Source organism: Taeniopygia guttata, chromosome 3, assembly GCF_048771995.1.
Source record: "Taeniopygia guttata chromosome 3, bTaeGut7.mat, whole genome shotgun sequence".
NCBI lineage: Eukaryota > Metazoa > Chordata > Aves > Passeriformes > Estrildidae > Taeniopygia > Taeniopygia guttata.
The window spans coordinates 14,349,390-14,375,507 of NC_133027.1; the positions used below are offsets into that span (position 1 = coordinate 14,349,390).

Below are 26,118 nucleotides of genomic sequence, written 5' to 3' on the forward strand. Positions count from 1 at the left end.
GAAGCAGCAATAGTGTAGTTGGAAGAATGTTTTGGTTAGGTATTTGCACAAGGGGAAAAAAAACCACCATAATGTAGAATTATCTTTATGTGTGGAGGTTACTGATTTACTTCTGTACCAGAAAACCAGGATTATTTCCAAATGACAGCAAGTAGCTTTTTAGAAAGTTTGTACACTTAATGTTGTATGCTTGCTAATTCTTTCATGTAAATTAATTCTCTATTTCTTCTAGGTGGTAGATGCCAACAAATGCTTTGAAAAGCAATTACATTCTGCATTATCTCTCCAGCTGGCAAGTTATTACTATAGCCTGCAGATCTATGCTCGTTTGGCACCATGTTTCAAGGACAAATGCCACCCTCTCTACAGGGTTAGTACTCTTTTCTTTTTAAAGCCACATTCATTAATGTTCAGCATAAAAGCTATTCTAAAAAGCCAGTACACGAGTTAAGCCTGTCACAGAGCTGATCTGACTTACACTGTGAGCAGCCTGTTGTGTTCTGCATAATTATTCTTCTACAGTGCTGTAAATAAACAAGTACTTCACAATTTGTAGAAGAGTTTTTGAATTGCAATATCAAGTGTCATTTTTATGTAACAGCACTATCAGTCGTCAAAATAGCTTATAACCACTGAGCATTAATGAGTATAGCTTATGCTGTTACCCTGCAGTACTGTGTGCAAGGCAATATAGTACTTCCCAGGAAAAGTGATGTTCATTTCAACAAGAACAGTGCTTTTCAGAAAGTTTCCGTAGCCTCCCCTAGGGTGTGTTGGATTGTATTTCAGTTTACATATGGTGCTTTGAAAATTCATCCTCATTCATTGAGGAATTTTTTTATTTCCTTTAACAAGTTGTTGGTTTTGGAATGGCACTACTTTGCCCATTCTGCATTGCCAGTGGATAAAGCAGTTTCACGGTGAAGTCCATACTTAATGGAAGAGGTAACATACAGAAGTTTAATAAGGCACTGATTGCCTTATTATTGCATGTGCCTTGAGGTACCTGCATAAAAACTCTAGTTTGCTCCAAGAGAGCCTCTCTCTCTTGGAATTTACACCAGTTCTTTCCTCCTGTGAAGAAACTCTCTGGAGTGCTTGGGATTCAGCCTGTCTCTCAGTTGTAGCTAAAAGAACACTTCTGGTCACAAGTTTTCTGAAAAGGAAGCAATCACCACTGTGGCATTAGAGAATTGGTTTTTTCTGTGTTAAGAATGCCTCCTGATTTACAGCAGAAAGCCTGTTTTGATATTTGCCCAATTCAATTCTGTAATTAAGAAGCCTTTCATGTTCCTGCTTAGATGTTCATTTTACTCTCTTCTGGTTAGATGCTAAAGGAAAATGTAGCCCACAACTGTGGGGCTTGAAAATTACATTGGTTGTGATTGAATTAATTAATGTTTGTTAAAAAACTTTCTTTGAGCCTGTCAATCTTCCTGCTGCAAGACAACTTTGATGAAAAAGTTTGTGGTTTTTTTTTTTTTTTCTTACTTTAGCTTTTTTAAACAGTTGTATTTTACAGGAAGATCTAAGAAGCCTTTGGAAAGGACAAGTTATAAGAATGAGGACAGAGATGTTAGATTGAACTATCTGTACTCCCATTGTGATTTAATAAGCAAAGTCGTATCAGTGGCACCATGCAGTTTGTCTCTTAACTGTGATGTGATCTTTGGCTAATCTTTTGTTCCATCTTGGTAAAATACTATATGTGACTATGACAAATGCGGGATTCTAAGTTGTATGCTAGAAATAGTAGGTTCCAGTAGTTTAAGCTACTCTTAAACACTAGCTTTTGAAAACAATTGTATGTTTGTTACAAAAGAAGATGGAGTGAGAGCATACCAAAAAAACAGGAAAAAGCCCCACCAAAACTGGCCTGGATGCTAGTAAAAAAAACAACATAGGCAAATATTAATTTATAATTCATTTTTACTAATTCCAAGAGTATTGAGTGAAGGAATGTCATAGAAATAGAAAACAAGAAATAGAAACAGATACTTTTGAGCAAAATAAACACACTTGGTTTTTTTCCAATCCCAAATCAAAAAGGCTAAACACCAGACTTAAATGCCCAATTTATACTAATTTTTATGCAATACAGACATTTGTTTAAATTTACATATTTGGCTGTAAAGTATTACTTTAATTTTGTGACCCAGACAATTTAAAATTTTAGTTGTTATGACAACATATCAGTCACACTTTAAGGTATCTGAGCTATATTACTTTCTTGTCCTAAGCAGTATGTTAAAGGAGCTTTCCAGCCTAAGAAACTGCAGATAAAGATCAGAAGAATAGAACAAAATTTCCAGGAATGGACTGTGTGTGGAATGTACTCATATGAGAGGACTTATTACCGTTTGAAGACCCATATTTATTTTTGGTTTAGGTCTGTAACAGGATGGGATTGACTTTTCATTGGAGCCCCTGTGGTACTGTGCTTTTGCATTTGTGGCTAGGAGGGTTGGTAACATGCCTGTTTCAGCTGTTGCTGAACCTTGCTTGTGCAGCTTCCAGGCTGTTGCCCCACTGCCACTCTGAGTCACCTCTCACTAATTCCCAGTCTTGATGAGCAAGAAAAAAAGCTGTACAACTGACTGAGAAATTTGCTGGGTAATTCTTGTTAGCAGCTTATCTCCTCATTTGTCCTATCCTGGTGATCTGATAATTGACTGGAACAAATTGTTTACTCTGGAAGGGAGTGGAAATGCTTAATTATCCTGAGGTTAATTAATAAGTTACGTTCCCATCCTCATGCTAATATTCTGTTGCTGAGGCGATTCTGTTGTTTTGAGAGGATTTTTTTACTGACCTCAGCTGAGGGAGCAAGCTTTGTCTTGGGCATCAAACAACAGCTACCATAAATACTGCTAAGATGCAGAGGGGAGCAGGAATTTGCGCTTAATAGCAGATGAGGAAATTTGCTATTAGCAGAAGATTCTTAGTTTTTTATTTTCTTCCCTTATATGTTACTTTTCATTCAAGAAATTGAGTTTGAATCCTGTCCTTTTGTGCATTGCAACTGACAATATGTTGAACTGGTAAGCTCAGAGATTCTCTGAGTAGTGCTTCTCTTGTTGTGGCGTAGAATTGTTGAAGCTGGGAGTTGAGTCCACAGAGTTAAATAGCCTGATATATATTTAGCCTGATAGTATTTAGCCACTATATGACAGGGTACATTTATGCAGTGAACTTGTGCTCTGTGCACTTAATCTGCTTCCCTTTTCTGTTGCTTGCTGCTTTGGGAAGGCTCTGTCAACATCTCTAAGAGGCAAAATTTGGTCAAAAGAGGAGTGTTTTGAACTTGGGATGGAATGTGTAGAAATTTCTGTTGGTCTGCCAGGATTTCATTCTGCCAGCTTCACCTGGCTCCCAAGGTTTTGTTGTTTGCTTGTGTAAGGTTGGTATAAATTATAAATAGAGTTATATTAATCCAGAGAAGTAAAACTCCCAGCCATGGTCCATATGGTACAGCTTTATGTAATATTACAAATATAGGATGTTAAAAATAAAGACTTAATTTGAAATTGAAATAGATACTACATAAGAAGGCTGCATACAGGAAAAAGGGAGGGTGGCAGATCTGATGCATCTGATAGCAGATCTATTACTCATATTAGATGAGGTCTTAATGGGTTTAATGTGGCACTCTAGTGCAGCTAAAGGTTAAGTCTCTACACAAGGTAATCTCTAAATCTCTTATGGGAATGCTAATTAAATTGTTGCATATTGGTTTGCATATTCTGTCACATTCCTAAATTATGACTTCATCTTACTACAGATAATATATACATTTTAAATCTCAACTTGGATTTATGTACATGATGTTTTACATCATGTGCATAACTAACATGTAAAAAACTGACAGGCTGTATCAGGCAGTCTTGTTTCATTTTGTCTGGACATTTGGCTTTCCGTTCATAAATGCAATGGCTAGCACTAAGGCTGCTGTAGATGGTAAAATGGTAGTGCTCTTTATTTTTGGCCTGTGATGGACTTAAAATTTGGGTTTTTTTAAAGTCCTGAATCAAGCCCTCATGTCTGGCCCCTCTTTCTCTTTTGCTTGTGATGCTGAAAACTAGCAAGTTTCATTTGGCAGTGAAATTTTTCCATTGTTTCACTGTTGGAAATTTCTGTTGTATGTTCTGCATCAAGTTCAAGTTTCTTTGCTGGTCTTTGGGTTGCCCCACTTCTCTGTCATGCTGCTGGTAATGCGTAATACTTCTTATTGTTTTATATCCTACACTACTAACATGTTAATACCATGTTTATACATGTTCAGGTACTGATAGTCATTAACACTTGGTGGGTAAATCTGTTGAATTTGATGTGTGCTTCTGTTTCCAAGTCCAGTGCATACCTGATAGTTAGAAAAGCAAAACTGGGAGAGATGAGTGTATAATTCCTTGAATTTATGTTGCACTATTGACTCTCGCATTGGCTTTCCTTTGTAGTCTGTGATGGGGAGGAGAGCTGGGGAAAAGGAGGGCAGTGGCATAAGGCACCATGAATGGGACTACCAGGCAGACTAACAACTGATTTGGGGAGAATTCAAAGACCCTAGTATCATCAGAATCCTTCTCTAGAGCATCATTAATGGATTGAATAAAAGTAGTCTCAAAATCTGCCTCTGCAGGACATGCTGTTGACTCTCTCGTCTCTGAAAAGTGATCTCCAAGCTTCTATCTCTTATTTCACCAGACTTTAGTTAGTGAAAGGACAATTCTTCCAATCCGTCAATAACTTCAGTTTTCTGGTTGGACTTCAGTGTGAAAACTTGTGAAAGTATTTTGCAAGATTTCTGTGTATTTAATTCTGTTAGTCTGTGTGCTTTTTGATACCCTCATAGCCCTCCAGCCAGTGAACAGAGTCCATGCTGATCTTTTCCCACCAATCGAATAATGCTCAGTGGTCTTAATATTTGTTATATAGGGTGCAATCTTCCTGGGGATAGGCATGTGACTTGCTGGGCTACAATCCCTATGAAGATCCCTTTTGCATCTTATTTTTTTCAAATGGAACTTGCACTCTGGCACGTTATTTTAAAAAACATTTGTTGATGCACTTTGGCCTGCCATTTAACGTAACTTCACATTTGTGTTCCTTGTTCCTTCAGAACTAAGGGATGAATGCCAGCTGGTCATGGCACATAACTGGGACCTTCCAGATTTATTTAACACATGTGGCTCTTCTGAGCTCTCTGCACACCTTCAGCAGGGAGGGCTGACACAAAGATCTCATGATTCCTACTGATATGGACTTACCCATGAGTGCTCCTTCCACACCTTCTCTCCATGGGATCCTGCTACTTCTCTAGCTGGCTTCCCAATTTTGAGCACTTTTTCCAAACATTTTCTATCAGTTTTACCATTCTTTATAAAACAGGTTCCAGGCGCTTTTTTAGCACTTATAATTTCCTTTCTAGCTTTTCATCTTTTGTGAGTTTTCCTCATTGATTTGCTTATTGTTCACTGATGCCTCAATACATAATCTCACATTTTCTAAATGAGTGAGTATCTAAGCTGACAAAAATGGAGAACTCACTAAACTGTGGTATGTCCAAAGGCTTAAAGCTCGAGTAAAGTCTCTTGAAGTACCAGCAAATATGGTTAGTTTTGAACATCTGGTATGATCACTGAAATACTAATCCAGCAATTAGGGACGTTGTAGCCAGATTGTGACAAGTAGATTCTTTTGGTTGTGATGTGACAAAGTATTGCCACTCTTAGATGGGACCAAATAATATTTAGGTGACTCAGAAAATACCTATTGTTAAATGGTTATTAAGTGTTGCCCCCATTCCCCTGTTTCATTTCTTCAAGATAAAGTGTACTTACGAGATGCTTACAGTCTTGCTTATTTCTGTTTCTCAAGGGTTATATGAGCTATTCTGTCAAATCCTACTTCTGAAAGCAGAGCAAGTGTTGTTCTTTAGACAGCTGTTTAGAAATTTTCTTTTAGAAAAGAGCATTTCAAACTAGCCTTTCATTTCAGCAGAGAGTTGAGTTTTAGCTTGCCTGTGTTTCTCTGGAGACATAGTAGTGATTTTTCATGTGAGGGAGATAGCTGGGATAAGTGCTAATGCTTTTACGTCTTGTGAAGGGTTTTGTTTCTCTCTGGGAAACAGTACAGACGTGACCAACAGCTTTTTGAAGCAGTTTTATCTTCTCCTTTACATTCCTTTTCCAAGCTTCTGTAACTGTTTTCTCCAGTCAGTGAGCATCATGGATTTTGCAGGCCATCTGCATGAAATTTGTTAGTCATCTAATAATTAAGAACATTTTAGCAAAATTTCATTCATCTGAGTTGGCAATATAGGTTACTTTTTAACTGCTGAATTTCCATTGAGTGAGAGAGTAGACTTCTCCATCCCTTTGCTTTTTAGTTGCTGGTGGGGTTTGTTGGTTGAGTTAGGTGGGTTTTGTTGGTTGGTGTTCCTTTTTTTTTTTTTTAACGTCTTGGAGGATTGAGGCTAAATGCTAAATTGGCCTCTGTATTTTGCTGAGGAGACTACTAATGAAAATGTATATCCCAATAATGTAAAGTGCAAAAGTGCTAGCAGTGCTCTTGGCTTAGGATGAAAAATATCTGACTTCTGACATTTTAATAGGGAGGATGAAGTTAAGTGTTTTTGTAGCTCATGGGATATCTAGTTTTCAACCTTTAAATTAGTAAGATACAGAAATATTTGCATGTATCATGTCAAGTAACTGTACAAATTAAAAAGAAACAGTATTGTACTTAAACTGAAATTGTATAATACTACAGTAAAGTTTTGCAGTAAGAGTTTATGCTTATCCCAAAGTTTGTATATGACTACAGTTGCTACCATATAGGTCAAAATTAAAGACATATTTTGAAAGATTAGCCAAATACATTATTTATTTAAAAAGAAAGCTCAGTGATTTTTTTTTAGACTAAAGGGAGATAGACAGAAGGTTAGAGTTATTACCAAAAACAAGGCACTTTGAGTAATGCTGACTTCAAATGGGAAATGAAATATATACTATGAATTGAGTAGGCACTCCACTCAAAACCATGTAGTAATTTTCTATTTTCAGAAATGTTCTTTCAGTTGACACTTTAACCTTTTATATATCATGTGTTATTTTCACTAAAAGAGCTGTCAGATGAAATGATGAGGTTTTTCTACCTCAACCTGACTTATCAATCAGAAAATCTGTAAGAGAGCACATGGTAGGAAAAAACCTATGAAAACATTTACTCTTGGGAGAAATTATTCCTCATTCTTGTTGGAATACCTGATAGAAATCAAAGCAGAAAAGTGTTTATCTGAGGAGAAGCTTGACATCAGCCAGTGACATGTGCTCTCAGCCGAGAAAGCCAGTTGTGTCCTGGGCTGCACCAAAGCAGTGTGGGTGGGCAGGAGCGTGAGGAGGTGATTCTGCTATTCACTCTTGGGGTACCCTTCCTGCAGTGTTCTCTCCAGCCCCGGGGCCAGAACCTCAAAACGGACATGGACCTGTTGAAACAGGTCCAGAGGAGGCCACAGAGATGCTCAGAGGGCTGGAACACCTCTCTTAAAAGGAAAGTCTGAGAGGATTGAGGTTGTTCAGCCTGGAGAAGAGAAGAATCTGGAGAGACCTCATAGCACCTTCCAGTACCTGAAGAGGCTACAAGAGATCTGGAGAGGGACTTTTTACAAGGGCATGTAGTGAGCAGGCAAGGGAGAACAGGTTTAAACTGAAAGAAAGTAGGTTTAGATTAGGTGTGAGGAAGAAATTCCTCAGTGTGAAGGTGTTGAGGCACTGGAACAGGTTGCCTAGAAAAGGTGTGGATGCCCCATCCCTGGAAATCTTCAAAGCCACTTTGGATGTGGCTCTGAGCAACTGTCCCTACCCATGGCAGGGATCTTAGAACAAGAGAATCTCTAAAGTCCCTTCCAACCCAAACCATTCTGCGGTTCTAGGAAAACAGCACTAGAGCAATTTGTTCAACTCTTCAAACACAAGTCACTTAACATAACTATAGAAACATCTGCCTGGACAGCAATTGCAGTTACTTTTGTTTTATTGCGGAACAGCAGACTCTTGCGTCTTCTTTATTTTTTTTTTTTAAATTCTTGCAGCAGTGCTGTGATTCAGAAGTGGTTTTATTTGATACAGTCATACATCTGGAATGAAACTTTAAAACATTCAGAAAAAGAGACATTTGCATGAAATCTGTGGTAGAGGAAGGAAGGGAGTCTAGGGAATTTAAGTCCACAGCTGCCTTCCTGGATCTACATAATCCAGATACAAATATTTTGCTACAGTAGGAAATACCTTGTTTGCAGTACTGTATACCATACTGTGGTCAGAAGCATTTACGAGTATGGACAGGCTTTAGAGCCATTATACTTGATTATAGCTGAGACATTAGAGTATGTTACAAAAACTTCTGATAGATGATTTAAGATTTTAAATCTGAAAGAGAATATTATTTTAATGTCTGAATGTGTAAGACGTACAGGTTTAACAATAGAGATGAGATGAGCAATAGATTCTCTACTTCATTTTTTAAATAAGTTTGTACTACTTGATCCTGTTGCATCTGTAGCTTACAGAAGGTATTCTGGTAGGTATTCTTTCATATTGACCTCATCACTGGTGAGTGATGAGATCTGCTGCTTCCTGTACCCTTTTAAAAAGTGGTCATGAAAGGTGATCCTGAACAAAACTGTTGTCACACGATACATGTAGCTGCAACAGTGGAAGGACAATAATATTGCAGTATCCTCACAGCTGAGTGATGTGACAGTTAAAGGTTTATTTCTGAGATGTTCTGCTCTTCCATTTTAGCCATATGTTTTATCTTTTGCTTTGGGCAGATCATCTGTGCTACCGGAACAACGGAAGGTTGGCTACCCCAAATTCATGTGGTGCTGTATCTAAGTTAAAGTGCTTTTGATTCACGGCATGACAAAAGTCTAAGTTGAAGACAAGTGTCATTAATTTAATTAATGAAAAGCTGTCCTGTGGAGAGATGGAGTGTATTTCTTGAGTGAACAGGCATGTTCAGAATTTTACTTCCTGAGTGCACTATTTCATTCCTGTAAATCTTTTTTCCTGCTTCAGTATGTGTTGAAAATTATTGTCTTACGTGCTTCATTCTTTTTTTCTTGCCTTCCCCTCCATCAAATTTGTAGCACATTGAATCTCTTGCTGCAAGGACTGTGGCAATTGCTACAAGAATTAGGGAGAGCTCTCCTTTCTGAAATATGAATGTGTTCTAGAGGTATGGTTTGGTTCCCAGCTGCACTGGTGATGGGCAGCAACTGCAGAGGCAGGGAAATGGGCCAAGTACAACTCTGTCTGCAGCAGGAATGTTACACCCTGCTCCCTGGTTGCCCTTGCTCATGTGCTGTCATCTTGTTTTGCTAATCATGAGGATTTTGGTTGTTGTATGTGACTCCCTCTGGAGCATGATACCTTTCTCAGGAATGCTTAAAATGGTGTAAAACAAAGATGATATTACAGGGATCTGGGCACAAGGGTTGTGCCCTTTGCCTTCCCCTTTGGATTTCTGTGGCTTGGTTTGACACTGGCATGATGCCAGTGCCCCCCATGAAAATGCAATCTCTCAACTGAATGCTGTGAAATGCGATTGAGAACAGAGTAAAGCAGGCTCAAGCCTAATAACAAGAAAAAAACTTTATTAAACTACTACCACTATGCTACTATAAAAGAGGGAAAAAAAAAAAAAAGAAACACACACAATTCAAAATGAAAACCTTCCAAAGCATTCCTCCTCCCACCACCCAACTCCAACAAACCACAGTGAGACACAATCTGGACCCCAATCAGGTTTCCACCCTCCAGATAATCAACGCCCAGTCCATCTGCAGGGAGAGAGGAGTCTCTCCTGGGCCACAGACCCCCCAAGAAACACAGCTGCCACATCCTGTGCTTCCATGTCACCACATGGCACCGCCTGGAGAAAAAAGTTTGCCAGTGGTGACCCTCTCCTTTCCATGCACAGTGCTCTCACCACCAATGCATGGATGGACAGACTGCTTTTAGGATTTTTCCTTTCAAGGATGCCCTGCCAAGAGGGGAAAAAACAACAGTTCAGTTTTTCATTTTTGGGACCAACAGTCCCCCCCATTTTCCCCTGGGGCCGAGGGTCCACGAACAGAGCTCTTCTTCTCTTCTTCCTCTGCGAAGACAGGGGGCACCACCACAAACCTCCTTAACTTTTCTCTGTTCGCTCTACTTCTGTCTTTTCCCAGCTGAAGCAGGTCTCTTTGGCTCACCGGCATCCTCCTAAAATACAGTCTCTCTTGGAGGAGAAGATCAGTTCAATCTGTGGCTACCAAGAAAAAGTCCAGCCAAACAGCCACTCCATCATCTCCTCCCACCTAGAATTTCTCCTTCCAACATCCCAGGTCCCAGGCTGTCTCTCTTCCTCTCTTTTTCAAACCAAGGAGGAGAAAAATTTCACAAAGCTTTTATTTCTCAGGAAGGGTTAAAAGTCCCAACTCCCAGAGATGGCTCGCTGCCCAGGCTCCAGCTCCCACAGGCGGCTGGGCACCTTGCGGCCCCCCTCGCTGTTCTCCTTCCCCGCGGTGAACTGCTGACAAAACCACCGCTGTCTCTTTTTCTCTCTTGAGAGAGAGAGAGACTCTGGGGGGAACGGAGACATCCCAGATTTTGTCCACCCTTCCATCTGCAGGGGGCCAGCCCGGTTCCAGCCTCTCCACCCTTGGGCCTACCTCCGAAGGCCACATGGCTTCTCCCCTCCCCCACCCAGCTCATGGCCGGGCAGGGGAGAGTCCTGCACTGACCGCTGACCGGAACCCAAAGAGAGCGAGTTCTCCTGGGAATTCTGCTTTTAACCCCTCTGTGTTCTCACAGGCGTGTCTACCTTCAATTGGTCAATGTCCAAATCGACCTCTTCCTTCCGGAAAAATTCTTTTTCCATGTCAAACCACAACAGACCACAGTGGCAGCTTTTGCCCATTGCCAAAAGCTTACAGTTCAAGAGGTGAGGGAAATGCTTTGCAACCTTAATCCAGAGAGGTCCGCAGTGTCAGTTTTATCTTTGAGGTGATTATGAGCAGATTGGCCTCTGATCTAAGCAGTTTTTCTGATGAGGTTTTTTTATCATTTCTGTATTGCAGTCTGTAGATTATGTACATTAAAAACAAGAATCAAAATAATAGTATGTTCTTTAAGAACAGTTAGATGGATTCTTGGTCTTAAAAGAAGTAAGCAAGCCAAATAGCCTTACAGTGATCTATTATTATATCAGTGATAAAGTGTTCACCGTAGAGCTTTTTTTTTTTCATTATTATTTTGTTAGTATTACCATAGCTGTAAAATTATTACAGCATAATAGCTCATACTTTTTTTTTTTTTTTTTTGGTCTGTTTTGTTTATTTGTTTCTGATGTGTATGACTAAATTAAGTCTTACATAGATTGGAAGAGGAAAAAAGGCATACCAACTTGCCAGGGAAAAAAGCCCCAGAAATTGAAGAACAATTCAGGCATAAGAATGAAGACATTACAAGATCAACATCTCAAATTTCCTTATAAAAACAGTGTTGCTTTTATACTATCATGGTGGCACATATATTGAGGGGCTTCACTGATGTCACTTACAGAGGGTGGTCAAAAAAGAACTACTTAAAAACATTTACTCAGGTGGACTGAATCCCTGCTGAGGCTTATTGGAATGATATGCCTAGTGTGTCAATAGGGATAGAAACCTGACCTGTGCTAAGTAAATCACATCTAAGAGAATGAAATGAAAATAGCTTTATGCTGAAGCGATGCGTGCTTTTTCTTTTCTCTCAGTTTTTTTTTCTTAATTCCTAAGGCCTCTGTCAGCACAAATACAGTGTTAGCCTGAGAGATGAGTGAAATGCATTGGCAGGGGGTTCCTGAGGGATTTCCCCTGGCAGTGCTAGGGAGGCTTCTGAGTTAAGAGTTAAAGGTATTAATACTTGTGGGTCAGCTCTTCTGGCTTTTCTGGAAACTTCTTTACCCTGTGTTTACAATGTATACCTGTAAAATGCCCTTTTTTCAAACATCTGTCTAGAAGTACTGGATGAGATTATCTGGCAAACTGGGGACACCTAAGCACAATTTCTAACTTGGCTGAAGGACTCTGATAAACCAACAGAATTGTGTAGTAGCTCTTTGGAGTTGTTTTGGTTTTTGACAGGTGATGTTATAAAGAGAACAAGTTGATTATAGCATCTTATTGGTTTTACTTGTCAAAATTAATTTGTATTTACTCAAATTGCTGTCTGTTACAATTTGAAGAAAGTCCAAGAATTGAAAAACTCTGTGAATGCTGCAGTAAGATTCATTCTTGACTGATGTTGCTGATTTTCTTCATGGCCAAGTACTGTTTCTAGCTAGTTGTTACAGTTTTTTCAATTAAAATTTGTTAAAACATTTTTTGAAAACTGGTGATGCAGCTGTAGTGATTTTTCTCTCTTACTCTTCATTAGAACAAGCATCATGTCTAATTGAATTAGGTATCTAATGGGTGTAGAAATAGTTTTGCTTTTCTTCTAAAAGATACGTATTATAAAAAATGTGAAGATGTTAAAAAATGAGTACTTAAAATTAAGAAATACAAGTTCAATGCATCTTGATACCAAAAAGAAGATTATGGGATTTCTCTAATTTTGGATTCATATGCTGCAATAGTTTGAGCCATAGGTTTTTTAAGAGATAAGAGGATAACACTTGGTTGAAAGATTTGTGGTGGTAAAACAGAATAAGACAATCTTCAGCAACTACTTGCAGTAAAAAAAGCTTCAGTTGTGTTTTTTTAATCTAAATGTATAATTTTTGTCTTGTAAATTGAAGAGGTTGCACTTTATTTTGCCATATGCATGTGAGGTTATATATACATAGGTATTCACATAATGTATGATTCTTTTATTCTAAATTTGACATTAGTAAGACCAATAGACACCGAGTCTTTTTTTCCAAATAAGGTCCTTGGGACCATAAACAGGCAGCGTGGAAGATTACACACAAGTGCTTTTACAGAAATATAACAAACGAGGCTTTAATGGAGAAAGGAGAAAGCTAACAAAAGAGAGCAAATTTACTCCCACAGGTTGTCAGAGGAACCCGTCTTTCTCAGTGGACTGGAGGTTTTAGGCAGTTACATTAAACATATTTCCCTGTCTTTCTCTGACTTACTCTTCTTGCTCTGTTTTCTAGTGTATCACAAAAAATGAGATACCAGGTTACATAATAAACTGTGGATGGGTTTCCAGCTGATAGAATTGTGTTGTAGAGGCACTGCTCTGCTTGCCTGTCTCTTTTTGTGAAGTTTTATTATTCTAGTACCAATCTCCTAAGCAGCCTTGAAAGAAGTGCTGCTGTTGTCTATAAAACCATTGAGTTTGCAATGTTCTGAGTGCTTCAGAAGTGTAGAGTGGAGAGGAAAAAGAATGCCCTGTAGCATTTAATGTGACTTGGTGAGCAGCCTGTCAATTAAGATACTTGGAAAAAAATCAGTTTAGAATGACCAGCAAGTCACGGAAAAATAAAGCACGCCTCAAGGTTTAAACTTTTGGTGCATGTTTTACCCAGCTGTGCGCTCTAGTCAATGTTCACAAGTTTATCTTCTAATGTAGCAGAATAATTCTGTAGTAAAAATCCAAAGTATATTGCTTGGGTACACTCAACATTTTTTAGATCACAGCAGTTACATCAGCTGTTTCTCTTAGGAAATATTTATCTACACTGGCATCCCAAGGTATTTTTTAGTGGCTCTTTTGGAGGTGCTCCTTCCTCAGTGGATGCCACACAGAAGTCACAGTGCACCTTTTTGGCATTGAACTGCTGGTGCCTTCAATCAAGGTATTGAATAAGCCAAGTGTTTAGATGTTACACAGAGCTCTGTTCAAGGGGAGGTGCCTAGACATAGCCACTGTCCAGATGTTGAGATAAATTGGAACACTCCACAGTACATGCATTCATTTTTCATGCTTCGTGTTCTAAATTGTTGCTTTGCTATGAGGATTTTTGACTACAGAAGTTAATGGTTTATAAGAGATGCACTTGGTGTGTAATTTCTAACACAGAAAAGTGAGTTTTATTTGTGATTAAGGTATTTTGAAAACTGAGGTTGCTGTAGTCCATAGGTGATCAGTATTTTATTCTTTGAAGATTCAGGGTGTAAGCAGTGGCTTGAGTAATTTGTGGATCCTGCAATACTTCTTTGAAAGTATCAGTTCTCAACACTTAAAAGCTATTCCTCTCTTCAAATCTGTATAATAGAAGTGTATCAGAAATTCAGTAACTTTTCTCTTACTTCAGGGGTTGACCAATCAGTCACCTAGTTCAATGTAAATAAAACTAAGAAATTTAAAAACAAAGAAATTCAGTCATAGTGAAACATTTATTAATGTTTCTATTAATTTGGTGAGGTAAGTTTTCTTGGGTTTTTAAAAAATACTTACATCATATGGAGTAGTCTAAAATTGCAATTCCACATTGCAAAGGGATAAATTATAGTATCAGAGCAAATGGGCCTTACAGAAAATTTAAAATTCTGTTTACTTAAAATCTCTCAGAAATGGAAACAAATCTCCTAGTTCTGAGCGCAGGGATAAATTATATACTGATAATTTTTTCTTCTGAATTAACAGGGATTTTTTTTTTAGTTTGTTGTCTATTATTTTTGCAGGCTGATCCAAAAGAGTTGATTCAGATGGTCACAAAGCATGTTTCTCAGTATGCCCAGGCAGACTGGCCTGAAGAAATCACCAATTTGATAAATCAGCTGCATTATTACAATGAACGACTGCTGGACTTCACTCAGGCTCAGACTCTGCAAGGACTTGGCAAAGGAGTGGATGTGCAGAGATTTACAGCAGATGCACAGTACAAGAGAGAAACAATACTAGGATTGGCAGAGTAAGTAATGTGTATTAGGTTTGTTTTCTCTGTTTCAGAATACAATAGCTTTAAGTTTTAAATTAGAGTAAATTGAAAGTAGTGCTGACCTTTAGAGAGATAATTTACTTGCTTTGGAAATTTACACTGTAATGTTGCTACAATTGGAGCTTTTTCTATGTAACTGCTCTACTTAAATGAAATGTTGCTCAAATAATGGATTTATAATTGAATCTGTAACTGTTCGTTTACTAACTGCTAATATTAAAGTTAATCAAGGATTAATGAAAGCAGAGCATAGGTGAAAGTTTGGTCTCTTCCCTTCATCTCCTGTAAAACTGCCCTAGCAATATATTAGGGTATGCCCATGCATCAAAGTTTGGAATAAACTATTGTTAAAAAAAAGGTTGTTAAAAAAGTTGTATTTTAATCTTAATAATTTAGTTAGAACTGCTGTATATCACTGGTTTTTGGAAGTACTTCACCACATATGTTGTGATATTTAGCATGCTTTTATCTCACCTTTCATAAATCCAGAGTAGAAAAAAAAATAGAAAGATATAGGATAGTACTTTTCCTTATAAAATGCATTTAATTAATATCTGCTTGCAGGTACTTCAAGCTGTAAACAAGAAATGAATATGACTTATGTTTTAGGGATAGTCACAGCTGAATAGTTGACTGTCAGAGGAAGAGTTCTCTGCAATAAGGAGCTTTAAATATAATCTAAGATTTTCAACTGATGTCTGCATAAAGCTTTTGAAGAGCATATTTAAATATTTTCATTTTTCCACAGGTGTAGCTACTCATAGCTACAATTCCAATAGAAATTTGCTACTAAATGGAATTGATACACCAAGTAAGAGTAGTTATATAAGTTCAGGTTTTGGACACTAAGCTGATGTTTTAAATCTGTGAAATCTGTAGCTGCACAGATTTTGTCACTGCATTCATAAAAATAGCTTTTAATTATCTTTTAATATTTCCATTGGAATTGCCTGTTTTGTATATATTATTTCTAACTAAGCACATCTGTCTAGTGTGGTTACCTAGGTTACCTCCTGATGACTACCTACAACAAATTCAATACAAGTAGTCTTCTCCTATTACAGATATTTACTTTGATTGCAGCAGAGTTACTTACATTGCCACCCAAGATACTGCATTCATAGGTACTGTCTCTTGTAAAATAAAGTAAATATGAAGACAAAGTTCCTTACAGGAAGTAGAGGTAAAATCACAATATGAAAGGGTTAGAAGAAGAAAGGTTTCTTAGTAAGTGAATGAGAGTGGCACTTTCATATTGGGCAGTTGCAAAGATACAGTTAATTACTTGTTCAGCTTGCAGCTTCCTTGCTTTAATCTTCTCAGTGGAGTCTTATTCTGCATTTTCTAATGAAAGATGCACAAATTCAACATAATTTTGTAGCATATTTGTTCTTATTTTTTAATTAAGTGCCTCATGTTTTTTAATCTTTTATGAAGTGCTGTCTGAAGGAACACCACCTGGAAAAGATTGCATCTCATTTACAAAACAGCTTTGTACTAGAAGGAGCAATTTGCTAAAACTAGCTAACCAGTGGTTGTCTGTTTTATCTTCTGTATTTTGTGTATATTTTTGGAGGCTGTTGTTTATTGGGTTTGCACCAGTCTTGGTGAACCAACACCAAAATACATCCAAAGTGTGCCTTCAGTGAGGACTCCTTTGGCAGTCCTTGGGCTCACACTGACAGGCAGTCAGAGCTGAACATGAAAAGGGTTGTGTAAAAGAAAGATAAAAGATTCTTTGCAGGATAGCGGACATTTTTTTTGGCTTTTCATTGTGCAACAGCTGCTTGTTTTTGTCATTACTTTGACAATGAATAAATTGGTTGTGCTGTTCTTCATTCATATGGTATAATTTCCCTAAACCACCTCTGCCTTAGGCTGCTGCTGCATGTCACTCTTAGGAAGGAGGATTTTGGTATAGCTTACAAAGTTCCAGGAGGAAAGGATTTCACTAGTTCCAGGATCCACTCCTGATTTGTATGATTGACTGGATTATTTTGCAGCTAAAGTATTCATGCCATCTTCCTCTTTCACTGAATCACAGAACAGCTGAGCTTGGAAGGGGCCTCTGGAGGTCATCATGCCCAGCCTCCCTGCTCAGGCAGAGCCACCTCAAAGATTCACACTAAGTACATTTTAAAGATATTGTTCATGAGGAACTATAAGGAAGTAATTACAGAGATAGGGTTTTTCTTGGAATTGTCCTGAAGAGAAAAGACCCAACCCAAATGAACTGAAACCAAAACCCAAAAATCCCAGCATCAGCCTTAACAGTATTGCTTCTATGACAGCCTAGAAACAAGAACCATTCATCTCTATTTGAACCATACTATACTGGATTAGTAAAGATTAGTATGAAGTTAACTTTAGGCTTTAATATTTTACCATATTCTCCATCTATTGTCTTGTCAAAGGGATTATGCACTAACAGAAAAGCAGTTTTTAATATTTTAGGACAGAGTGAGCTGGACATCTTCACACCTCTTAGTCTACAAATACTAAGAGTGTCTCTGTCTGCAAGCTACTAGGAAGAGCTTTGAGGATTTATATACTAGTTGTGCTAAAACACCGTAGGTGTTGCAACTAAATCAAATAAAAGCTAACTGTGACAAGTTACATCCTTCATCACTTTGTAATTGAAATAGAATGAAAACTGAGATTTTTGCTTTAGCACACTAGAAGTTGCCATTGAGAACCAGTGTTTTTGGAGTAGGTTCCTGTCTTTTAAATATATCTGTAGCTTTTTTTCTTCTATTTTTTTCCCCAAATGGAGCACGAAGTATAAGTAAATGCAGAGAGACACACTGGATGTATTTTTATTTAAAATTTTTTCTGAATTCTTGTTTTATGAAAAAAAATTAAATAGTGAGTTTTCTAATGTAAGCATTTATTTTTGTATCACGTCTCATAGGGCTTAACATAGCTTTTCCTTATTTTCTCTCATGTCTTTCCTCTACCAGGACACTTGAAGAAAATGTCTATAAAATTGCTATTTCTTTGGCTCAGCGATACAATGTTCAACTTTGGGAAGTTTACATGACCCATCTGGAATTTTTATTCACTGACAGTGGGTAAGCTGTCTCCTCTGCAAATGCACATACAATTCTGTTACACAGAAATAAATGCTGATGTATGACAGAATTGTATTTTATTTGGGGTGCAATTTGGGTTGTGTGTTCATTTGTCTTGTGTTGGGATAGTATGAGAATTTTTGTCTTTTCCATGTAATGCTTCTGTAACCAGCTGTGAAAACTGCTGTTGCGGGCAAGGTTAAAAGTCCATAAGTGTCTTACTGTTCTTCAGAGTATTCCAGGACTTTTTTTCATTGTTTAAGTTTCTACAACTTTTGATGTTTAGTTCTCTCTTGCAGTAGCAACTTATCCTGTAGTTACTCTTACAATCCCTGTAATATATCCTGAAATCTGATAGTTTCTATATCTTTTAGCATTTTGTTCTTTATTGATCTCTATTCTACATAATAGAGGAAATAAATATATCCCTATTCACATTATGCATCTGTTCATATTAATTTCATTTTTTGATAGAAGTAGGCTTTTTCTTTTAACAATGTTTTACTGAAACTGTTCTAGCCTAAAAGATTATGGCAGACCAAACCTGGCACTGGTGTGGCTTCAGGACCTTTATTAAAAAACATATTTATTTATTTTAACCTCTTACATTGTGGCAGTTTTTGCCTACTGAAAGAGGATACTTCCTTTTGATGGAAGACCAAGCTACTTGCCTGAATAGCACATGCAGATGGCAGTGATGTAGAACTCCCTGTGTAATGCAGCAGCTCTTACCTACTGTTCTGACAGATATGATCAGATTAATGTGATTTGTTTCAAGTGTTCAATTCTTAAAGCACCTTTAGCTTGCAGCAGTGTTGGTACCTCTCTTAACATTAAGTATTAATTAAAAAAGCATTGAAGCATTTTATAAAAAGTGAGGGATAAAAAACAAAGCTTAGTGAATTGTCTGGAGAAGATGAAATAACATTCTGAGATTTTCTTCACTTCCTTCAGAAAACAGAGAAGTCATACCCTCTAAATTTTGATGCTGCTAAATTATTTACTGCTTTAAACAAAACAGACAGGATATTAACATGTAACATTGAGCTGAGAGTGAAAGAGCTAGCTGTTTATCTGGGACTTGAATATTACCTAAGGTGTTTTGCAACAGTTTTCTATTGTTTTCTTTGTTCTTGTCCTCTTTGAGTTAGCATTCACAGAATTCTGAAATCACAGAAGTACAGAGTAACCATATTTTCTCTAGTGAAAATGTCTGAAAAGTTGATGTATAATAGCATAATATGCTGCTGAGCATATTTTTGTATCATAATCTCATTTAAAATTGATTGACAGTAAATGACCATTACAGTATATTTGAGTCTTGGGATTATGGCATTAATAATACATGTTTCATTCATTCTGAACTGAAATTAAGTTTATTCTAAGACTTAATCTCTTTAACCAAATATGCAGTATTTCTATAAGCCACTTTACATAGGGAGAAGCTCAAAAGAGCTTCATAGTTTCTATTAACATAGTTTGTATTAACTGTTTCGTTGATTATTTGATGACAAAGAATTACTACTTTTTTGTGGAACAGGAGCCTGAAAATCGTTCAGAATGACATTTCATAAAATAAAGTGGAAATTTAGTTATTTCTTTTGTGGACTCTGATCACATTTAATTTTCAAAACTCTCTCTATAAAATGCAATTTATTATTTCAGCAATATGAAATTTTGTCTGTCACAGAACCTCTTGTCCCAGAATTTTTCTGAACAACATCATAAACTCGTCCTATCTGCAATCAGCCCTGCCCTAAAAACACTGCATATATCTGCCAATCTTGTTCATATAATTTAATGCTCAACTAGCTTTTAGTTTGAACTTTGGGTATGAACACCAAAAAATAGTCATATCACAGTCTTGAAATACATCAGGTCCAAGTGTCTGCTTTCCCCAATATGAATAGTGAATGGTACTTTATTTCTATTAATATCATACTTGCTTTCATTAATATTGTAGAAAAATAAAAACTAAGAAGAATCTGTAGAATTAAAAGAATGCTTGCAATGTTAACCATCTTAGGGTGGGTCATAGATGTAAAAATAACTAAAGAATATCTTACTCTCCCTAAGAAATGAGTTAATTTTTAAACTGAGCAGTTTGTGTTTATGGTATTTGCTGTAACAAAATCATCTTTATGTGAATGAAACAGAGACATTTTACTTGAATATTATGGAGAAACACTAACTTACAGCATGTATATTTGGGGTGGGAAATGATGAAATTCTAATTTAATCAGTTTTAAAGCAGAGGAAAATCAAATGGTATAGGAAGACATCAGATTTCCAAATGAAATGTGCCATATGATTGGACTCTGGGGGGACTCAAGGTAGGAATCATCTGTAGGTTACTTTTTTCCTCAGATTTAGGTAAAACTTTCAGTTGAGAAAGATAAGCTTAAGATGATATGCACCCATTTTTTCTCCCAGCTGAGGGAAAAAGGAGTGATTATCTTTTATGTAGTCAGCTGGAGGTATCTGAATTCATGCTGTGAAAGAGCTAATGTATTCTTTTCAAAAGATTCAGGAAAGAATTTCCTGAAGCAGTGAGACTGAGGTCAGCCCAAGGTTTACTGATACTTTCATAAGCTTTTGTGGATGACAGTTTGAGAAGCAACTTGTTAAACTGTCAAAATCTAGGTAAACTGTCCTAAACATGAATAATAATGCCAAATAGCTGGGCAAGAGACAATTTTCTGTGATAATATTTCTCAAGGTGTGCACAGGTACTCATCAACTACAGCAAACAAAATGTAATGGATTGGGAAAGCTTCTAACTGGGCAGTAGAATCATTGAGCATTGTTCGCCCACAAGTGGTTGGTTCGTTTGTTTAATAAAGTCTTCCTTTACACATATCCTGGATGTGATTTTTCCTTTTACATATAGCTGTACTCACAGATGGGAAATCCTGCTTTAAATTCCACTTCAGGATTCATAATCCTTAATCTGCGTGTCTAAGCTAACAGGTAACAGGATGGGGAAATACAGTAATTGTTTAACTTTTGTTTATAGAGTGTATGATTATCTAAATGTTCGTGAGTAAAACCCTAAAGAGAGGGGAGGATTGTCCTGTCTCCCAGGTGTGCAGCTGTAAGAGTCTTTCATGGCTCATCCAGGCCTTTAAGCAAAAGTTATTTCTAAACACAGGTTATCGACACTGGAGATAGAAGAAAGAGCACAAAGTCTAGGTCTGTTTGAGACTTTGAAAACCAGTCCTGAAATCTTTCATGAACACATGGCTAAATATGTTTACCCAAGTATTGAAGGCCAAGATCACCAGCGGTTGCTTTACTATTTTACACTCCTGGAAAACTGTGGCTGCTCAGAAGTGGTGAACCATGCTCTTAAACCTGAAACTCACATCCGACTCTTGAAAAAATTCAAAGCAGTGGCACCAGGTAGGAGATTACTGTTTTTTTTTTTTTCATAACCGTATTTATTATTTTGTTATGTAAGTATTGGCATGATAATGCTAGCTAAGGCTAGTTTGTTTCCTAGGCAATTGGTTTTTTTCTGTGAGCAAAGGAGATGAATACAATTAATATAGTCACAAGTTCCTTCTCTTTGTTTTACTGGAAATTTATTTGATCACAGCAAGAAAAAACTAGTTAAGAACAGATTTCTGTTAGTGATACAAGTTAAAATTATTGGTGATATTTCATAGTGAAATTTTAAATGAAAAATATCAATTTCCTAGAGTATAATTTTTAACACTACAAGTTTAGCATGAATATTCTCAGTGGGTTTAAGAAAGTTTACCTTTCTAGAGTCTGAATTACAGAATTTATTAGGGACTTAATGCATTTCATTTTTCTTTGTCTGAAAGAGGATAATTTTGTGTTATGTTTTATCCTTGATGTTACCTTTTCCTTTCCCAGAATTACAACATTGTTTGTAGCCCTACATTTTCAGACAATTACTGTAAAATACACTGCTGCTAAGCCTTCTGAAACTTAAAATACTACTTTCAATTTGCTTGTTAGTTGGCTACTGTCTTGAATTTTAGTTGTACAACTCCAAATCCAGTTTCAGAATGAAAAATACACACTGTATGGCATTACCTCCTGTGAGGGTGAATTAATTGATCAATATTGGAACCTAATGTGTATTGACACTAACTGTGCTGCAGAGTTTGAAGGGCTGGTGGATATGAATTTATGTATTGCAGGGAAAAAGAAGTTGATTTTTTTTGAGAGGAGGGATAACCCTCAGTTCTTACTGATGTTATTCAACAATCAAGTTCTGTGATGCTTCCCAAAGAAAAGTCTGCCATGAAATTATTGTTTGCATTCAAAGCTCTTTATTTAAAAAAAAATTCCTGGGAACATATGTCAGACATAAATTAGTCAGTTTGTGTGGTAAAAAAAGAAATCTCTGTCTACACATCTAATCAAAATTCTCAGTGTTCAGCATAGTTTAGAGATAGGAGTGAAGGAGCAATAGCTAAGTGTTTACAGAGGTTGCAGGCCCAAAGTACATGAATAAGAAGATGGCAATAGAAATCAGTTACTTTAGAAATTATAGGCAAAGAAAATAAAATAGTATCATTTCTAGAAATACTTTTGTTGGAAAATTATTTGCAAAGATGTTCTTCCTCTGGGAAGCAGAATAGTAACATGCCTCCTGATTATATAAATACTGATGTAAATGGATCTACATGTCCTATCTCTAGCTGACCTTATTTAGTTTACTTGTAGTTAGTGCCTTGCAATTTTTCCTAAGTGGTAAGTACCAGTTGTTACATGATCAGAACACATATTTTAAATTAATGAAGACCTATCCTTTGACTTGCATGAGGTTTTCTGGGGTTTACATTTAAGTTCTAGCCTGATTCTGTACACTATATATATGTTCTTGCTTCTTTGAGAATCTGCTTTTTTCAGGTTGTGTTACAGAATCACAGAACAATTGGAGTTGGAAGGGACCTTAGAGATGAAGCAGTTCCAACACCCCTGCCATGGGCAGGGACATCTTCCACTAGATCAGGTTGCTCAGTGCCCCACCCAGCCTGACCTTGAACACTTCCAGGGATGGGGCATCCTCATCTTCTCTGGGCAGGCTGTTCCAGTGACTCACCACCCTCACAGTGAAGGATTTCTTCCATGTATCTAATCTAAATCTACCCTCTTTCAGTTTGAACCCATTTCCTCTTGTTGGAGCAATATATAATGTTAAAATATGTTCCATGGATTGAGAAATTTCACATGTACCAGGACATCATAAAATCTAAGTCTGTCAGTATTTATGGTTTGTAAAAGTGAATGGGCTAGAGTCTTTTTAGTTCTGCAGATGCTATTGTATTATTTCACATGTAATTATGGAGTGTGAGTAGATTTAATTATGAATAACTTTTACCTCTTTCTTCTTCTGTCACTAGGTCTTAATTACAAAAAACTAACAGATGAAAATGAAAACCCTCTGGAGACATTGGAGCCTATCCTTACAAGTCAAAATATCTTATCTATTTCCAAACTGGCTCCCAAAATTCCTAAAAAAGATGGCAGCATGCTGTCACCAAGTTCTGTTTATGCTGTGTGGTTACAAAAACTTTTTTGGAATGGTGATCACCATCTCATTAAAAAAATACCAGAAACTATGGATGAGTGGCTACATGCATATGATATGTGTTCAAAATACTTTGATAGACTTGATCCAGATGATATTGTTACTTTCATTGATGAAATTACTTTTTCCTCCAAAGCTGTCACAAAGGTAAGCAGATATTTTTTAATAATTTTAGTCTTCAGGTGAAGCATATAGTATATGAGTTCAGTATAGTATGAAGAAGAAAGTCCCAGGAAATGTTACAGTTTTCATTTTGCAGTATTTAAAGATAAACTTGTAAACCTTGCTCTGCCTACCTTTTCTTTTTATGACAGCTGTATGAAGAGAAGAGATTTTTATTCAGTTAGGGGAGTTAGATCTGTGGATATGAGAGTTTTGATGGAACCCCAAAGTCCCTGTGTGCTCATTCAACTGAGAATAAGATATTGTGTATTTTATAGAGTCATTGAGTGGTTTGGGTTAGAAGAGACCGTAAGACCATCAAGTTCCAACCTCCTGCCATGGGGGATTTCTGCATTTCTTCCATATATCTAATCTAATATAAACCTGCCCTCTCTCACTAAAGCCATCCCCCTTCTCTATCACTACCAGCCCTTTGGAGAGCTCTCCTGCAGCCTCCTTTAGGTGTTTAGGGCTGCTCTAACATCTTCACAGAGCCTTCTCATCTCCTTACTGAACAGGCCAACTTCTCAGACTGTCTTCACTGGAGAGTTTTTTCATCCCTCTTCATCCCTCCCTTTGTGGCCTCCTCTGGGCTCAGTCAGTCCCACTGTCCCTGTCTTTGACATAGATGTTAAACAGTGCCAGTCCCAATACCAGCCCTTGAGGACTGCCACTTGTCAGTGCTCTCCATTTGGACGCTGAGCCCTTAATGCAACTCCTTGTATGCAGCAAACCCAGCCAATTCTTTATCCACCAAGTAAATATCTGTCATATCCATCTCTCCAGTGTGTGTGTCATGTTTTGCACCAGTCTAGGTGAATGACACCAGTTGCAGTTCCTCTTTCTTCATCCACCAATTCTCTAATCCTGTCACAGAAGACACCATATTTGTCATGCAAAAATGCCCTTAGTGAAGCCATGTTGGCTGTTACCAGCCACATCCTGATTTTCTGTGCATTACCATAGTTTCCAGGAAGATCTGCACCATGATTTTGCCAGTCACCAAGATGAAACTAACCAGTCTGCAGTTCCCTAGGTTGTCCTTTTTTAAAAATGGGGCTTCTTCTACAGTCAGTGGGAATTTCTCCAGTCTGCCACAATTTCTCAAATGGATGGACAGTGGCTTAGCAAATTCATGCACCAATTCCCTCAGAACCCACAGAAGCATCTCATGAGGAGCCAGGACTTGTGCACTTTCAGGTTCCTTAGGAGGTCTTGAGCATGACCTTTTTATGCAAGGGGTTATTATTCCTCACTCTGCAGTCCCTTCATTTGCTTTCTGCAACTTGGGTAGCATGGCTGGAACACTTGCTGGTGTTCCAGCCATGCATTAAGACTGATGCAAAACCATTATTAAGTGACTATTTTCTCCATGTCTCAGGTAACCACACTTCTTACTTCCTTCCAGAGAGAACCCACATTTTCCCTAGTCTTTCTTCTATCACCAATATACCTACAGAAGCTTTTCTTGTAGCCCTTGGTGTTCCTGTCAAGATTTAGTTTGAGCAATGCTTTAGCTTACCTAACCTGATCCCTGGCTGCTGGGAGAGTTCCTCTGTATGTCTCACAGAGTACCTGTCCTTGTTTCCATCCTCTGTAGGCTTTCTTTTTGGCATTTCAAGTTTTTCCAAGAACTCCTTGTGCATCCCTGCAGGCCTCCTAGCGTTTTCTCCTGACGACTTCTTCTGTTCCTGCACTTGAAAGAGGCTGTCCTTCAGTATCAGCCAGCCTTTTTGTGTCCCTATTTGCTTTATCCCATGGTACTCTCCCAGGCAAATCCCTGAAGTCCAGAGCAGTGAACTTTCTGTGCACCCTCCTCATTGTGCTGAGGATCTTCATGGCTACTGCAGCCCAGGCTGATCTTGAACATCACATTCCCCTCCAGTAATTCTTTGTTGGTGAAAACAAGTTCCAGCATAGCACCTCTCCTAGTTGGTTCCTGTATGATTTGGAGAAGGACATTGTCATCAATGCATTCCAGGAACCTCCTGGATTGCCTGTGCCCTTTTGTGTTGTCACTCCCCCAGATACTGGTGTGGTTATTATATTTATTTACTTGTGCTCATCCTAAAATTCATTGTGCCACAGGCTTGTGCTTAGTTCCAGGCTTTTGCATTCAGGATAAGATGTTCCACAGAGAAAGTATTCTGGCCCAATGCATGTGGTTTCTAAGCATTGTAATAATGTAAATTAAAAACTGTTGAAATCTCCATCTGGCTGAAAGCCTGATTTTGAAAGAACACACTTTTATGTGTTTAACATATATTATGAGTTGTGGAGCTTCTTTTCGCCCAATGAAACCTACTTGCAAGGATATTTCTAGCATAAAGTTTTAACCATGCTTTGTTAAATATCTTTACTGTGAAGCACAAAAGAGAAATGAGATTTCTTCGATTT

The 26,118-nt window shown here is 37.6% G+C and overlaps 1 protein-coding gene across 1 annotated transcript in view; it reads left to right on the top strand.

Moving 5' to 3' along the window:
* NBAS (NBAS subunit of NRZ tethering complex) overlaps positions 1 to 26,118 on the top strand; it is a 157,507-nt gene that overhangs the window by 80,848 nt on the left and 50,541 nt on the right. Inside the window, exons 40-44 of the mRNA XM_012572811.5 lie at positions 233 to 370; positions 14,663 to 14,892; positions 17,880 to 17,990; positions 21,142 to 21,392; positions 23,372 to 23,706. Of these exons, the coding sequence (XP_012428265.5) occupies positions 233 to 370; positions 14,663 to 14,892; positions 17,880 to 17,990; positions 21,142 to 21,392; positions 23,372 to 23,706 (1,065 nt within the window). The remainder of the gene's footprint in view (positions 1 to 232; positions 371 to 14,662; positions 14,893 to 17,879; positions 17,991 to 21,141; positions 21,393 to 23,371; positions 23,707 to 26,118) is intronic.